At 41.8% G+C, this 16,894-nt stretch overlaps 2 protein-coding genes across 3 annotated transcripts; one reads left to right on the forward strand and one right to left on the reverse strand.

Moving 5' to 3' along the window:
- Positions 1–3,962: 3,962 nt before the first annotated feature.
- Positions 3,963–5,415, reverse strand: mis12 (MIS12 kinetochore complex component). Of its 2 annotated transcripts, none has more exons than XM_084347975.1 (2): positions 4,923–5,415; positions 3,963–4,563 (listed from the first exon to the last, which is right to left on the reverse strand). In XM_084347975.1, the coding sequence occupies exons 1-2, from the start codon at positions 5,340–5,342 to the stop codon at positions 4,297–4,299; spliced, it is 687 nt and encodes a 228-aa protein (XP_084204101.1). In that variant the 5' UTR covers positions 5,343–5,415; the 3' UTR covers positions 3,963–4,296. The 2 variants fall into 2 exon arrangements, with proteins under 2 accessions (XP_084204101.1, XP_084204100.1); XM_084347974.1 differs by having other exon boundaries at positions 3,963–4,566; positions 4,923–5,410.
- Positions 5,416–6,307: 892 nt separating this feature from the next.
- ppm1g (protein phosphatase, Mg2+/Mn2+ dependent, 1G) lies at positions 6,308–15,154 on the forward strand. Its single transcript, XM_084341427.1, has 14 exons — positions 6,308–6,463; positions 6,763–6,899; positions 7,654–7,723; positions 8,025–8,110; positions 8,234–8,363; positions 8,876–8,987; positions 9,947–10,146; positions 10,286–10,467; positions 10,571–10,702; positions 11,553–11,655; positions 11,939–12,070; positions 12,211–12,340; positions 12,622–12,721; positions 12,883–15,154. Exons 2-14 carry the CDS (start codon positions 6,789–6,791, stop codon positions 13,081–13,083), a joined length of 1,689 nt encoding a protein of 562 aa, XP_084197553.1. The 5' UTR covers positions 6,308–6,463; positions 6,763–6,788; the 3' UTR covers positions 13,084–15,154.
- Positions 15,155–16,894: the final 1,740 nt, after the last annotated feature.

Genomic DNA, 16,894 nt, shown 5'->3' on the forward strand with positions numbered 1-16,894 from the left:
TGCTGTCTTCACTCACACACACACACACACACATATAGGTTCACACGCTCACACGCCGTACAGATCGGTACAGTTACACATTCCAACAGGTACGCACACAAGCTCGCACAAACACACGCACACTCTCAGACACAGTACACACGTGGAGATACACTCATCCTCACACGTCAACACATTGATACACAAATACGCACCGTTTGACTGAGCTTTAAAGGGACCCTGGGGAGTTTTAGACCACCAGTACCACTTTGGAGCAATGTTTTCATGAGTGGGTCCAGATTCTGTTTGTTCCGTGTATGTGCATGTGCATGTGGGTGGTACTTCAAACTCCTGCTGCCAGGTGGTGGCAAAGGCATACAAAGCAATGTGCCCGCAAAGACAGAGAAAAATAATTCAACACATTTATTTGACCTCTAGGATAAACCCTGAAAAGGCCAGTGTCATCTTTTCTTGTCATGGACAAAGCTGCCAAAGTGAAAAATGGTGATATGAACGCCTCAATATGTTTCAAACCAACCCTGTTTGTTTGAAGTCATAGGCGGGTGAGGCTGAGGATAGGGAAGGCTAATATTTGACCAACTGTCATACTTGTTTTAAAGACCATAGATTAATATGTTTACAACTAAACTGTCATCACAAAACCTAATTCTTAATATTCTAGTAATTCATTAATCGGATCAAAATCAACAGGGTGGGTGTGTTGAAACAGCTGTTTAAAAACTTAAAGGCTACTAAAGATGGGTATTGTCTTTAATCTGTATTCATGTGTATTTCTCAGGATGTGTTTCGATGTATTCAAACACAGTGTTGATGATAATGGAGAGGAGGAGGGGACAGTCCTGAGGTTTCACCAGCTGAGTCAGAGCAAAGTGTCTGCTGCACTCTTCACCAGATGCTGGCCGTTACGTGAGGTTATGTCGTTGCCAAACTTAAAGAGGAAGAAGACATTTTCCTTTTGCTCTTGCATTTCAGTGCTGACGATGGTTCTTTATCAAAACAACTTGGAAATACGAGCGTGGTTTTCGCAGGTAAACAGCATCCACATGAAGTCTCAGTGCTAAAGCTGTTTAGGACAGCAGTGTGAAAGTTTGGGACTCGGGTGTAAAATGAAGACACTCTCTTCCTCGACCTTCTGTCTCTATTTTGTCTCCCCTCCCGTCAAACACTAACACTCTCCCTTTTTAAACACACTCACTCACACTTTCTTGGCTCTCTTTTTGTTGATTAGAAACTTCTTTTGGAAGTTTTCAGATTACTTTATTTTCTCTCTCCGCCAGCAGGATGTGTGCAGCCAGCAGACAGCTGCATACAGCTGTGTCCTCATAGCTTTTGACAACTTCTTTTACAAGCTTTAGAGGTTTTCCACACACACACTCTGAGGGTGTTGAGTTCAGCGGTACCTTCACACACAAACGAGGGGAAAAAACGATGTCAGCTGTGTTCACACACCTTGCTTCTAAACACACATTTGAAGAGGTTCAGAGCAGAAAATGACATGGTGCTAAGAGACTTTTGATTTGGAAAGACTATACAGGGGTTTTTTTAAACCACACTACAATGAAAGATAATGTTTTAACAAATTCTTCCTAATGCTTCTTATTCTGGAAAAAAAAAGCCTGATGTATTCAGCACAGACCATGTGGAAGCTGTCATTGTAGAAACACATCATAGACACCACTGACCAGGGCTTCTGGAGTGGATTGTTAAATCATCGCCAGAAGACAAATAAGAAATATAATAGCTGCAACTCATTGTCTGTACAACTCTGAATCCAGTGTTTTTGTCCACATTGGTCATTTCAAACAGCAAGAAAAAACTGTTTACAGTGAAGATTTTTAAGCAAATCTGAAAAATTGACATGTGATGCCTGATTCCTTCATCTGCACCAGTGTTTTTTGGCAGTTTTACTGCAATACGAACAAAACATTTGCTTCAAGTCACAAAATGCTGCAGCAGCCTGTAAGATCATCATTGTTACTGCTGGCACACACAAACATAAACAATGACAACAAGTTCTCACACCTCTCCATCTGGACCGAGCAGCTCTGTCACAACAGGCAGGTGGGACACACTCACGCACACCATTACAGGAATGCTAAAACAAATGTTTACTGTTTACCTTGGACCTTTTGTTATTGTTGTTATTGTTTATGTACTTTCCCTGGCAATTGTTGTGGTTGTAAATCAGCATCAAAGACATCAGCAACCACAGTTACAGGTTACGTCTCCAACTAGCTTAAGATTTTTAAAAGAATATCCTTAAATATATATCCTTTGTGAATTTCGTGCTGGTGGATGTATTTGTAAATGCTGGATATTGATACCAAAGACCTCTTTTCATTTGCCCATCTGAGTCTGGAATAGGGGCTGTCACAGCAGCATTTTCAACTCTACGCTCTCATATTAAATATTATCTCTCTAATAAATCATTTTGTGCAGCCTTACCCCCAGATGACCGCTATATAAGTGAATAATAACCCACCAGTCAAAAGTTTCTTAGCATCAAAAGCATCTCAAAATTATTATTCGGTCTGGAGATGTTGCTCTATAATTATTAATCCACTCTGCTACCCTGCAGTTTGTCCCTCACTGGTGGTATTAAAATACTTAATAAATGCTGTGATGTAGTGGAGTAATCACACCGCACAAGACAAATGGATCATTTTTTTTAAACACTAGCGCCCCCAAATGGTCTCATCCATGTACCTGTGAAAAACAGAGCAACACAGCACCATTTCCACCAATAATGAATAAAGCTAGAGATCTATGCAAAATAAAAATGACTGCATTAAGTAAGGATATGAAGTTGCTGCCTCCACTGTTTAAAACAGAAAAGGTCTCTACACAAATGCTTCTACATTTTAAAAGTGAAACCTTCATGGCTCAATAAAACAGCCAGCTTTGAATACTAAATGCACTTTTTATGTTTTACCAATTGAAGGTCCTGTTTGCTTAACATGTCACAATACTTTATTAATAAATGCATTCTCATACGACAGTCCTGCAATAAATGCTCATTTCATTAAAGTTTGTGGTACTGTTGAATCATACTGACTTATACAGAGAAGTGTTTCTATTATTTTGCCGACACCACTTGTTTGCTAAATAGAACAAATTACTCTCTGATACAAAGTTAAGCACCGCAAACTACAGCTTACAAAAGATCATACATACCAATGGTTTCAATAAAACATACATTATAACCATCATGGAGGATTTATACAGGGCTGTTGTATTATTTGTTTTAGCTACAGGTGTACCCAATAATCTGAGATCTCTGTTTGTTTCAGCTCAATAAGTTGAATCATGAAACAGGCTCTTGCTTCAAGTGTGGATGGATGAGACTGGGTGAGGGACTGTATGTAAACATGCAGAGAGTGCCCTCTGCTGGGCCTCATGATATCATGAACACCTTAACAAGCTAATGCAGTCTGGTGAAATGACCATGAAACAAGTTATTTCCCTCCAGTTACAAATAAAGTAAAGACAAGAGAAAAAGATGTGTTAAGGAAATTGAGTTGAGGTTTTTAAGCAGTGAAGTTAAAGGTATGAGGAACTGGAATAAAGAAACCACCTGAGGGAAGCTGCATTGTGGGTAATGCAGGCACCAGGTTTTGAAAAGCAGTCCACTGTCCTAGCATCGCACTCCAAACACTGTTTGACATGTTATGGTCAGAGATCAATTCAGCACAACCGGAGAGATCACCTTTTCTTTTATTCCAAGCATGCTTCTTCCATTTCAAAAACTGGTGCCTACATTACCCACAATGCAATGTAACCACTGAGTGACATCACTGGAAGCAGTTTATCTGATTACATGCAGCTTCCTCTGGAGCCACAAAAGGCTTTAAACTACTTTTTACACATATGCAGTAGTTCTCCCCAAGACCTGCTAACACACTTTATGCGTAAAATTGGTGGAGTTACACTTCAAGAACACAACGGCTGAACTGACACAGCAATAAATCAATCCGCTTTATTATTTACATTACATCGTGGAAAGGTAACTTGACTATTGTGAGCTAATGTTACTGTGGGCTTTATCTTAATTTTGATTTGTCCCATTTTATGCAAAAGTAGAAGCCCTGTGCTTGAGGAAAAGTCATTTATGCTGTTTTACAATATTTACAGACTTTGGAGCGTCAATTCATTGATCCATCATCTACAAACAAGATGAAAACTGAGCCGACAAACTACTAAATATTCAGTAGGTGAAACTGCTTCATGTTCACTTCTAAATGCGTCATGTCTGTGTAATGTCCGTTTATAAATGTATTTTAAAAATGCAAGTTCAGTTCAATGAGGCGCCTTGTTGCAGACCTCCCCAACAGCCTGCTGCAGTTTCTTTACGGACTCCATCACCAGCCGGAAACTTTCATGGAAGCTGCCGTTGCCTTCCTTCACCCAGGCCACCTGGAGCTCTCTGACCCAGGTCAGGATACCATCCAGCTGCTTCTGCACCTCCCTCTGCTCCTCCAGCTCAGCGAGCAGGGCCTGTCTGGCACAGACTTCAGCTTCGTAAGCTCTCTGAAGGTCTGCAAGGGACGCCTCCAGCTTCAGCACCTCCTGGACCACAGTCACAACACAGACAGATACATAGCTTATTGCCCTGTTTTCAACTACATGCAGACACATTTTCTTATATTTGGAGTAGGGATGTTAATGATTAATCATGGTTTATAATTTGACCGATTAAAAATGTCTTAAATGATAATAAGAGATACTCTGGAGGGCCTGGATTGCCTTCTGGCTTTTGAAACATGCACATTATATGACATTATAGGAGGGTTCATGACACTACAGAGATTAAGCTTCACTTTTAAGGTGTTTACAAACATATTGGGTGAACAGTGTGGAAGCTGTGGCCCTGTCTAAGCTTTAATATCACTAAGTGTGTACTAGTTTACCTTCTTCTGACCCACCTGTATATCCTGGGTGTGTTTGCTGTGGGACTTGTCCTCAGGCAGCAGCACACTGGGCGGCACGGTGAAGCAGCGGTTGACCAGCAGCACCTCCATCCGCTCGGCGAGCTGCTTGAACCGCTTCTCGAGGTACTGCTGCAGCTTCCGGCTGCACTCCCGGGCCTGGGACCGCAGCAGCTCCTCGGCACCGTCCGACTCGCCTTTGCTCAGCTGCCTCACACACACCTTCTCCACGACGGGTAAAATGTCGCACAGGGAGTCCCGGAAGGCGCTGTAGATCCGTAACATGCAGGTCTCCGGTGTGAAGCCGAAAAACTGCGTCTCGTACAGTTTTAAGGTCGAGGGAGAGAGACTGTCCGCTCCCTCGTCGGCTTCTCCACGGGCCTCCATCTCCATCTCTTCCCGGGTTTCCCGCGCCATGTTGAACGGCTGACGTTTATTGTTTCCCTTCTTCTTGTTGTGATGTTTCTGGCTGTTGCCAAGCGAAGAGGTGGCGCGTTACCGCCACCTAGTGGTGGGGAGTGTGGCCATTAACCATAAGATGAGTAAACAAAATATCACGTTGATTTTATCGTGCGTATGTCAATATATCGCATTAGAAATACAGTAACAGGTGAGTTTTCAAGGTGACAAAAAATGCAGCAACTAAAATATCACTAAAGTAAAGGGTGAGCAGGATAAAACCTAAGCCTTTAAACTAACAAACACATAAATAGTGTAATGTACATTTTGTTACAAACTCAAGAAAACACCTGCAAAGTAATCTAAACTTTCTGGGAAGATAAATGACAGGCCATCAAAAATGCTATTTCTTATTTTCGTTTTAGTAACAGCCTATTATATTTGGGGGGGTTCATGCTGATCAAATAACTGAAATACTATTTAACAATGTTGTGTCCCTTACTTCTCCCAATACTTTCAAATTCTGTCTGTGGCACTCAGCATTATTACTAATTTGCTCTTACTGAAAAACTGAAAAAAGTTCTCAAAGAAATATATTTATAAATTTAAAAAATGATGGTGTGTGTGTAACTGAGCCCAGAATATCTGTTCATTTTTGTTTTGTTCTTTTCATGGGAATTGTTGACAACACAAAAGACCCCATCACTTTTTTTTCTGTTTTTAATTTTTTTCTTCTTCTAGAAATGTTGCTCACACACTGTATTATTTAATTTTATTTTATTTTGTTCGTGTATTTCTTCTTGTATCTTTTCTATAAGTTGTTGCCGTTATTACTTCCTGTATGTTTTGTGCAAAGCCTGCACGTTGTTGTTGAAATATTTGTTTATTAATTTGTTTTTTATATAAAAATAAATAAATAAATAAAAAATGGACACGGTGACGTATGACGTACGAATTGGCCACGCCCCCTCGATCGAGCGAAAGGGACATGCGCGCGTGCTCACTTCCTCCACCGCTCAAGCTTCTTTTTGGTCCGTCTGTGTTGATAGCGGCTTTTGCTTCCACACGTGTAATCTTTTCCTATGTGAATCTCTCTCTCTGGGACCCGTTCATCAGCTCATCCTGCTCTGTCACGATAGGTAAACTAACCGTCGGTGTTCAGGGTCTGGTCTTTTTTTCGCAACTGCGCAGCCGCTTGCATGGCGGGGGCAGAGGTTACGGCTGGAAGTTTAGCCGGGTTCGCTCCTGTTAGCATGCTCATGTTAGCTAGCTGATGCGTCTACTTTTTTTTGTTGTGGTGTGCTGTTGCTAGCGCTAGCTAGCTAGCAACCGCGACCAGTCGAGCCGTTTCTAAGTGTGATAAATACACTGGGCTGTACGTGTGTCTCTTTATATGAAGCCTTAATGTGATGTTTCCTACGTGTCGTCTTCTCTTCAGGTGTAAAGCCATAGGAACCGACGACCATGGGGGCTTATCTGTCGCAACCTAACACAGCCAAGAGCTCTTCCGATGGCGGCAACGGCACCATGAGCTACGGTTTCTCTGCCATGCAGGGCTGGCGTGTGTCCATGGAGGTGAGGCGGAAAATGAATGAGCGGATGGTAGACAGCCATGTAGCCGCTCTGTTTCTTGTACATTTTTTTGTCCTGATTTGCAGCTTGAATGGCGGGATAAAGGGATGTGCTGCTCTTTTCTGTGTAGGGTTGTTTCTATGGAGCTGATTGGTGTCTTTCCAACACACTGAAAGTTTGTCACACCCCCAAACTGGCTTTTTCCGAGGCGTCAGCTGCAGTCATGGATGAAATCCATAGTTCATCCTGGGGGTGTAGTTTAGTATGCTGAGTTGCATTTTAATCAATCTCCCACAGCCCTCCACAGCATATAATTGTGGACTGTAGTTTGCATTTTGTCCACACCCATGTAGCTGTCAGTGTCTTTGTCTTATTTGAGCAAGTCACTTCTGATTAGAAATCAGACACATTGCCCAATAATGTGTCAGCCTGCTGGCAATGATAAAGTGGTTCTCAACAGAATATGAGTGTGAGTAATTCAGTTAAAAGACATGCATGGACAAGTGCAGTGATAATAACACAAGTCTCTTCAACAGATAGAGAACAGAAACTTGTCACAAGTTATATGACTAATACATGTATTCACATCAGACAGTGTGAAGATAAGGTGTTATCCCCTCTGACCCGCCTGTCCTGAATACACAGGTTGCTTTTTTTTCCACCAAAAGAGGACTTTTGATTGCTGTGATTTGTACCATATGTAAACTGTCACGCTGTCTGTATTTTAATGTGCATTTTTGTGTCTGTTGTGTCACAGGATGCTCACAATTGTATCCTGGAGTTTGATGAGGAGACAGCCATGTTTGCTGTGTATGATGGACATGGAGGTAACACACACTGAACACAGTCTTCAATTTAGAGTATTTTGGATGCAGCATTTAATCACTTACACTTTTTTGTGACTTTTTTGAGCCACATCTTCATCCAATCCTGACTTTGACAGTTCCCAAAACATACTGCAAACAAATCCTTTTCCAAAACACTTTCTTTTAAACCTTACAAAGACACAGATGTTTTCAAATGTGTTTTTTCCACAGTTTCCCCTTTTTCATTGTTTGTTTTACACACCTCTCTGAATGTGTACACACCTATCCAGAGAATTTATACAACCTTGCTGTTCCCCTGTAGGTGAAGAGGTTGCTCTGTACTGTTCAAAGTACCTTCCTGACATCATCAAGGAGCAGAAAACCTACAAAGATGGCAAACTGCAAAAGGTGAGAAGCCGTGCAAGCCCACCATCATGGCCTGTCTTCAACAAGTTTGACAGAACAAAGATCTTCATTAGTTTGTGTGTTACGTGACATTTACTGACGCACCATTTCACATGTTGTTTCCAGGCTCTGGAGGATGCCTTCTTGGCCATCGACAGCCGAATGACCACAGAGGATGTGATCAAGGAGCTGGTCCAGATCGCTGGACGGCCCACTGAGGAGCCTCCCGCTGAAAAGGTGGCAGAGGAGGACGATTGTGAGTAAACCCCTAACAATAATATGTGTTAAGTAATGTTTGGTATGGATGTGAGTATTGACAAAATGTCACAATAATGCAATAAAAGTGAGAAAAGTTATCATGACCTTAAGACCGCTCCGTACTAAATTGTGCTCTCATATTCACTCAAACATTAAGAGTTAAACACACACCTACACTCAAAGGACCACGATTGAAATAAGCTCTTGGGTTTTTTTGGGTTTTATCCTTTTGACAAACATTGTACAAAGATGTGATGCCTCCTGGTCAGACTGTGCATATATTATTTATTTATATTTGTCATATATTCTTTTATATTGCCAATTTAAATCTCAATCAGTCCCAAATTGTGATGACCATAACTATTAGAAAAGGAAAATGCCACTATTACTGTCAAGGCTATAAAAATAAAACACAAAGCAGTGACAAGTTGGAAGTGCATGCTTCTACATTGATGCTAGATTTAAAATGGTGATGTCAGATGCTAATCCATGTTTCTACCCTCCTTTCAGTGGAGAACGAGGAGGCAGCTTTGCTCCATGAGGAAGCCACAATGACCATAGAGGAGCTGCTCGTACGATATGGCCAGAACCGCAACGCTGTCAAGCATGCGGCTGCCATCAGGTAGTCTAACTTTCTGGCTTTTATTTTTATTGTTCGTACAAGGACAACTCATTTTGAGCCTTAATAAACCCGTGAACAGGGACTGGAACTTCTTGGAAATGTTACTTTACGGAAATGATGCATCTTTAGTTGCAACCTCATGTCTACACATAGTCATTACAAATCTAACAAACAGTCCTCCCTTTCTGGAAATTCCTCTTCAGAGCTGAAGGCCCATTGGTCTGCACATAAAACTGATCATCTTACAGCACAGTTTAATGTTTCAGCAGGACTCATGTAACATTAAGGAAGTATTTATAGCGTTTGGTTGCATTTTTTATATTTCAAACTTTGGGCAGATGGTATTTGCATGTCGTTCGTATGTTTGAATTCACTGGAACTAGGATGTGTAGACTAGGGTTGGGTGATTATGTTAAAATTTCCAGCCTTCCCGCTGTCAGCCCAATAACCGGCAATGGCTGGTATATTCACACAGGTGTGTGTCTGCAGTGCCCCATCTGTAGTATCGGCAGGTTGATGTGTGTGAGCAGCGAGTTAAACCAAATTACAAATGAACAAATATCAAGGAATGTTTTTTCTTTCGTCTGTATTCCTTATATAAATTAATATAGCTTATACACTGTACACCTTTTTCTCCTTGACCGAACTAAGACGAGCTTAATAGACTTGGTAAATTATGGTAAAACACACTTTATTCAAACTGCCAGAAACAAAATGAAACCTAACCCAAAGCGTTTTTGTTAGTTCAACTATCACAAACTCTGGTTGGGTTGAAATAAACAGGTCATTCACCAAGTTAGATATAAAGACGACTGGGGATGAACTTGTAGACTTTAACAAGAACAACTGAAGTCTTGCCTTTATTAAGAACGTTGATTTTTGTGTAAAGCAAGCGCAGTTAAAGTCTTAAGACTTGTGTGATTGACTTATCTTTATTTCTTCTTTGTGTTTGTTCTCAGTGCTGCTGCTAAGAAGGCAGCCTGCTCGCATGCCGAGGCCTCAGGTGACAAAGAGGAAGGTGGGGAAGGACCTAAGAAGGAAGGGGTAAATGGAGAGGTGGAGGAGGAGAGCAATGGGAAGGTGAAGGAAGGCGAGGGATCGGCATGCGGGTCAAAGCTAAGAGCCTGTCGGAGAACAGCAGGTGAAGGCAGTGGTGCAGGTACAGAAACAATTTATTTTGCACAGCATCCTAGCTTTTTTGGAATGGAGGTTGTACATGAAAAATCAGAGTCACTCCTCAGCTCTCCTCTTCACTTATTTCCACTCTCTGTTCCTCATATTTTGTTTGTCCTCTGCAGCAGCTGACTGTGGAGGGTCAGGAAGCTCCAACGGAGAAGAAAAGGCTGGTAAGGCTGAAGGAGACGCAGGTCCCTCCTGCTCCTCTTTGTCCTCAAAGGCTGCAGGAGATTCCAAGTCCAGGTTCTTTGATGACAGCGAGGAGTCTGAGGAAGGAGAAGAGGAGGAGGGCAGTGATGAAGAGGTGTGAGGAGAGCCGGAGACCAGAATGAACCATCCTACTTGGCTGTAAAGCCCACCTTGAAAAGCAATGAAACGAAACTCATGTTCATTTGTTTGTTTGTTAGGATGGCAGCGAGGAGGAAGAGGGTGACAGCAGTGAGCTGGAAGAAGAGGAGGATACAGAGGAAGGAGAGGAAGACTCTGAGGACGAAGAGGAGGAAGAAATGTGTCTACCTGGAATGGACGGCAAGGAGGAGGTGAGTGTGTGGCTATAACTAATCTAATGCACCTGACATATGCAATGAGACAACATATCACCTTTTTTGATGTCGAGTTGAAAGATTAATTTTTGTGGAGGTGAGATATTGAGGTTTTGGGCAGTCGGCGTCCGCTTTGATGCGTTAGAAAGATCAGATAGATCAGCAAAATATGATAAAATGCTCTCTGCTTCACAAACTCATGGCTGGCTGAGATTTTAAATGCGTGTAATAAGAACACGCTCAATCAGAAAACATTTCCTGGATGAAATACTATACACAACGAAGTAGAAGAATAATGAAATCATCGAGTGTGAACTAGTCGACTTAAGAGTGGGAACAGGCATGCAGTGTTTCTGGAAATAATTGACTGATAATTTACATTTTCAATTTCCAGTTTCATATTTACATGACATTGATCTTGCTCAGTTACCAACATATTAGGAATTCTTGGCATAAATTGTCAAATAAGTGTTAGATAGTATTCTAATATGGTCATTGGTGTCATTAATCATATCGGAAGCATTTATGTAACACTTTCCAGCCATAATGCCAACTAACAGCCTGCAGTTTGTTGGAGGGCCACGTTGCAGCAGAGGCCACATTGAGTAATTCATGATGACTTTGTTTAAATGGAAGAAGCTTTCATGGCCGCTTTACATTCTTTCTCTGCTGAAAGCTTTTGTGTATGTCATGATGTAAGTGTGAAATAATAAATGAGGGGACATTTCACAAAAGATTCCGATTCTTTGTCTTTTATGGAAAGAGGGTCTTGGTCTTTTATAGTTGGTGTAGAACATCAGATGTGTTTCAACAGTGTGTCATGTTTCCCATGTTCATGTATTCACAGCCTGGCTCAGACAGCGGCACCACAGCTGTCGTGGCTCTGCTCCGAGGAAAACAGCTGATCGTGGCCAACGCTGGAGACTCTCGCTGCGTGGTGTCTGAGCGCGGTACGTCCAAACTATGTGGTGCCTATTTACCTCGATGGAAGTGTTGAATTGTAAAGGACAGTCGTGGAAGAACATGCATATCATGGCAGTCTTGAGTTCAATTGATGGCTTTTGTTTTTCTGTGATGGAATGAGTGGAACAAAATACTTTGACCAAATTTGGTTTAACCACAGCAACATTTTTACAAGGTCCTGCAAGCAATCGGAGCACTCGTACTTTTTAATGAAACGCTTTGCAGTAATCTCAAATTAAATGTTAGAGCTGTGTACCTGTGTCTCTGTAGGCAAAGCTGTCGACATGTCATACGACCACAAGCCAGAAGACGAGGTGGAACTGGCTCGCATCAAAAATGCTGGAGGGAAGGTGACCATGGATGGACGGGTGAATGGTGGACTGAACCTCTCCAGAGCTATTGGTATGGCTGACGTATTGTGTGACTTTGTGAAATTATTGCATTAAATTAAACTGAATAGCAGCTGCAGCCTAAAATATTAAGAAAACCACATTTGTGAGAAGAACACATTTCTCTTAACAAGCTGTTACTGTGACTCTCAGGTGACCACTTCTACAAGAGGAATAAGGTTCTGCCTCCAGAGGAGCAGATGATTTCTGCGATGCCAGACGTCAAAGTTCTGACGCTTAACGAGGACCACGACTTCATGGTCATCGCCTGCGACGGCATCTGGTGAGTTCTGAGTGGTTTCACGATTACTTCCTAACAGCTTTACGCTGGATAAACATCTGTTAGGCAGAATACAAGCTAAACAATTAAGTTTGTACCTCCTAGGCGGACGAACACACAGCATAACAGCTTTTGCAGTGTTGCCAGGATTACTGCAACAACAGGACATTTTTATTAACCAGTTGCCATGTTAATGCATGTGAGGGTTTTTTTTCTCCTTTTGGATTCATCATATACGTGTTGATGATCTTTATTAAGCCTGTTTCTATATGTGTTGTGTGCAGGAATGTGCTGAGCAGTCAGGAGGTGGTGGACTTCATCAGTGAGAGGATCAAACCAGACCAGACTGGCAAAGTCAGAGCCCTCTCATCCATAGTGGAAGAGGTGAGATGGAGCTCCTGTTAATAATTTTACATAATGATTGAGAGCCCAGGAATCATGTCGGACACTAAAATAAACTGATTGGATTTTGTCATCAGATAAATATGAAAACATAAATACATTTATGCATCTTTAATTTCCAATCCCATATGTCCTCTTGACAGCTGTTGGACCACTGTTTGGCCCCCGACACATCTGGAGATGGTACAGGCTGTGACAACATGACCTGCATCATCATCACCCTCCAGCCACACCCGTCCGCTGCTCAGTCAGACGACACAAAGAAGAGGAAGCATCAGGAGGGAGCAGAAGGGACCGAGCTGGAGGAGAATGGAAACGACAGCAAAAAGGCTAAAAGTGACTAAAGGCGAAGAGAAACTGTCCCAGAGGAAGCAGCTACACCACAGACACATTCTGTTCAAAATTTAAATCCTGACCTCACAAATGTCAATTCACCCTAAAACAGAAATTACAAATTCTATACGGATGCTCAAAGATCGGCTGAACTGAGATCATTGGTATAGTTTTCTTTGTCGTCTGTTTTAGGTGGATTCTCACTATAACACCCCCTCCAGTTGTTTCTTTTGTTCACTCTTGTTGGAAAGAAGCTGGACACACTTTTTAATTCAGAAGAGGCAGACTCGCCACTCACTGGCATGCTGAATAGCACATTATTTTTCATGTATTTGTAACTAGAAGGAAGAGGCAGGATGAACCAGCCTACAGAGACCAGTGTGTATTTCTAAACATTTTAGCGATGTCTCACCATCTCTGCAGACGTGAACTGCACTCTTTTTGTCAAAAATATTTTTTCCACACGACACATTCACTTTGTTCCAGTGGCAGTTTGAGGATAGCTCTCTACAGTGACACGTTTTCATTGCAGTTTTGCTGCATGAAATGTCCAGGTTACTTTTCAAATGTAAAATTGCACAATTGCTTTCTGGTTGTGCCCAAATTACAAGGCAGTCATTGTATTGCAACAAAGTGCCATAAAAACCATCAATTCCTTTCATAGATTTCCTCAAATTAACTCGGAGAAGGGACCCAAAAATGGCTGCAGATAGATTGGCTTTCGCATTAATGTAACAGTTGAAAAAATTATCTAACGAGGGGATATTCATGTCCTTTTTAGCCCACATTGAGGATTCAAGATGCAGTGAGGAAGCGTGTGCTGGTCTAGTGTTGCACCGAATGTGTTGGTACCCTGGTTCAGGTTCCCCTCTGATGTTGATAACCCACCCTGAGTTTGTTCAGGGACAGTTTGTGTGACCACAGCCAGAGGAACTGAAGTATTAAGGGTACTCGTCCAGTTGCCCCTTTTTTTTGCCACTTATATTTTTTCCCATTAGCACCCATTCACAAGTGAGATTTTACTTTCTGTCTTGTTGGTCGCATAACAGCCCAATCATCAACCGTACATCACCGTAATCTTGCCTTTTTTTTCATTCCTGCTTTGTATTCTGACTTGATCAAAATCTGTAAATTTCCAGACGGAGAAAAGATGCCAGAGTTTTGGAAGCGAGTGTACTTTTCATCTGTAAGATCTGATAGCAGAGAAAACTGGCAGCAGAGAAATACACAGAGACACAAAAGGCTAGTTGCCTTTTGGAGGTGGTGATCAAAGCCCTGGATGCAATTTTTTTTATTTCTCCCAGAATGGCAAAATCAAGTCATGTTGTTCCTCCAATCAATGTTCTTGATGTCAAACCCTTTAACGCCCACCCCAGACCCTTCACCCAAACCTTCTAGGGCTTGACATCAAGAGTGTTTGTTCGCTATGATTCGATTGACAACGTTTTCGTGCTCAATGATCATGATCTGAAAAAATTTCCGCCTGGACTTTCCTGCCACACACAGCAGTCTCCAGGACTCTACCATCCACCACCTCACGTACTCTCCCTGTCTTTCCCCTGTTCCCATTGTAACACCTTTTTAAGATCTCTAGGACATGTGTTTTAAGTAAAAAGTATTTCCACTCAGATGTTTTTTTCTTTTCTTTCCATTTCTGGTGAATCTGTTTTCTGGCGCTTTTCTTTTTCTGTTTTTTTTTTTTAAATCCTTTTTGTGAGCACACTCTGAAAACACCTTGGCGTTGAACAGAGGAGAGGATGCACAGGGTTTTCTTTTTTTTGAGTGGAAATACAATTTGAAGTTCAGAGCACCAAGACAGTATAACTGTTAGAAGACCTGTTTGTTTCCTTATTTGCAGACGCCTCATTTAAACCATACTGTGTGACTGTAAGTTTGTTTCTCGTGTACTATCTCGTCACCTCGCCCTTTTTTCCTGTACATAGTTTTTTCAATACTTGTAATTGAAGAAAAAGAAAATGCTTTTTCTTTGTAATTGTGAGTCAACGTGACATTTTTGGTGCATACTCTTTTGACACCAGTATGTAAGTACATACAAATACATTTTTTTAGATAACGAGTCAACCGTGTATTCCTGTGTGTTTCTTTAACAACCAGCGCTGCTGCTGCTTTTTAATGAGTTTCCATAGAAGTCTTTTATTGTGAAAATCTGCATACATTTGATGTTTGCAGAAGTTGTATTGAACAAAACATTTTCATCAGGCACAATTTGCTACTACCACTCAGGCAATATTGGGATCTATCTACATTTTAAGTATGCTGCTGACTACTTTTAATTTTCTCTCTTCTCAAAGCCACAGTATGCAAATATGGATCCATTCATGTTCCTCAGAGGATGAACTCTTTAATTATGAGCTTTGCTTTCATGTCGTCATCAAGCTGTAATGTCAACTTTGAACATAACATGGCAATGAGAGATGGAGAAGAGGATAACTGCATACAACTGCTTAAAGGAACAGTTCACCCAAAAATGAAAACTTCAGTCTTATTGTCTCACCCCCATGCTGATGGGACGTCGGATAAAGTTTCATAGTCCATAAAAAAATTCTGGAGCTTTTCAGCATCTCATTATTCTCCTAAACAACTGAACTAGATAGGTACTTGCACCCTTTTTAAAGTTTAAATCTTCAGTGTAGCTGCCAGGCTAAAAGTGTTAGCGCGCTGAAGTTGGTGCACAAGCTCGAGGGTGTAAATAATGTCCTCAGAATCAGAAGCAAAAGCATTTATTCTGTATACAATAATGAAAATATGGCTGGAAACCTGGACACTGAGGGTAGAGATTATTTCACAATTCAAAAGTCTGAATAATTGAGTTGAATGTAGGAAAAGCATCATTTTTTTCAAGGTTAAGATGAGGACACACAGGACTCAGTGCTATATGTCACATGAAAAGACTGTCAGATAAATGTGAGACTTGTAAATGGATGGTGCGTGTTGATCAATTGTAGGAGGCTCAGAGCAGTGTGGACAAACTGCTGAGGCCCTTGTACAACTGCATGTCTGCAGACTTCCTGCAGGTGGCAGCAAAGACATTTTGGACCACTTGTGCTGACAGTTCAAGATTTTAAAGGAGTGAGAGGTTACCATGTGTCATGAAGGGCAAAGAGCCTGTACGGTTTCATCCCAACCAGAGACTCACACACACATCCTCAGTCAGGGACACACTGATCAGATGAACTCCTGAGGACTTTATGCCCTCCGTGGGACAAAATCATAGTCCTTCTCATGAAGACGCAGCGGGTGTGTTATATTTTAAATCTCCATAGAAACTGCAAAGCAAAAGAGGACAGACTTTAGTTCCCATCAGCCTCGGGGCCCCTCAGTCCTGCCCAGCTATTGGCTGCTGCTCGACAGTCCTGGTGGTTGCTCTGCTCCCAGAGGATCACTGTTGCTGCAGGAACAATAGAAAGCGAGAGAGGAAGCACACCCTGTCCTTGGAATCTAAAAATGTCATCACACACACCAGAATACACACATTTTCTCCCTGTCCTTAACAGGAAGGATGTTTTCTTTGTACTTGTCTGTAGATTAGCGGTGTGTGTGGATACGAGGAGTGCGTGCAAAGTTTGCTAGTCTGGGTGTTCATCGTGTGCGAGTGGAGACAGAGACACAAGCCAAAACACACTTGGGTTTGCGTCTGTATCTGTGTGAACGTGGCTGTTTTGTCCTTGGATTATAAAAGGAAGACCCAAAAGAAGGAAGCACGGTTCCTTCTCCACCAGCCAATGAGAACACAAATCTATCACGGCAGAGTCAGCTACTGAAAATCAGCTGTTACCTATGAACATGCTTGGCTGCTTCTCA

Source organism: Pagrus pagrus, assembly GCF_965226575.1.
Source record: "Pagrus pagrus genome assembly, chromosome: 1".
In the NCBI taxonomy this organism is placed as follows: Eukaryota; Metazoa; Chordata; class Actinopteri; order Spariformes; family Sparidae; genus Pagrus; species Pagrus pagrus.

What these genes read in the sequence shown, in the direction of transcription:
- mis12 (XM_084347974.1), bottom strand. Translation starts at nt 5,342, where the DNA reads ATGGCGCGGGAAACCCGGGAAGAGATGGAGATGGAGGCCCGTGGAGAA. An exon ending in AACACACCCAGGATATACAG is followed by an intron (nt 4,567 to 4,922) that starts GTGGGTCAGAAG and finishes ACTGTGGTCCAG; the next exon opens with GAGGTGCTGAAGCTGGAGGC.
- ppm1g (XM_084341427.1), top strand. Translation starts at nt 6,789, where the DNA reads ATGGGGGCTTATCTGTCGCAACCTAACACAGCCAAGAGCTCTTCCGAT. An exon ending in TGTGTATGATGGACATGGAG is followed by an intron (nt 7,724 to 8,024) that starts GTAACACACACT and finishes GTTCCCCTGTAG; the next exon opens with GTGAAGAGGTTGCTCTGTAC. An exon ending in AAGATGGCAAACTGCAAAAG is followed by an intron (nt 8,111 to 8,233) that starts GTGAGAAGCCGT and finishes TGTTGTTTCCAG; the next exon opens with GCTCTGGAGGATGCCTTCTT.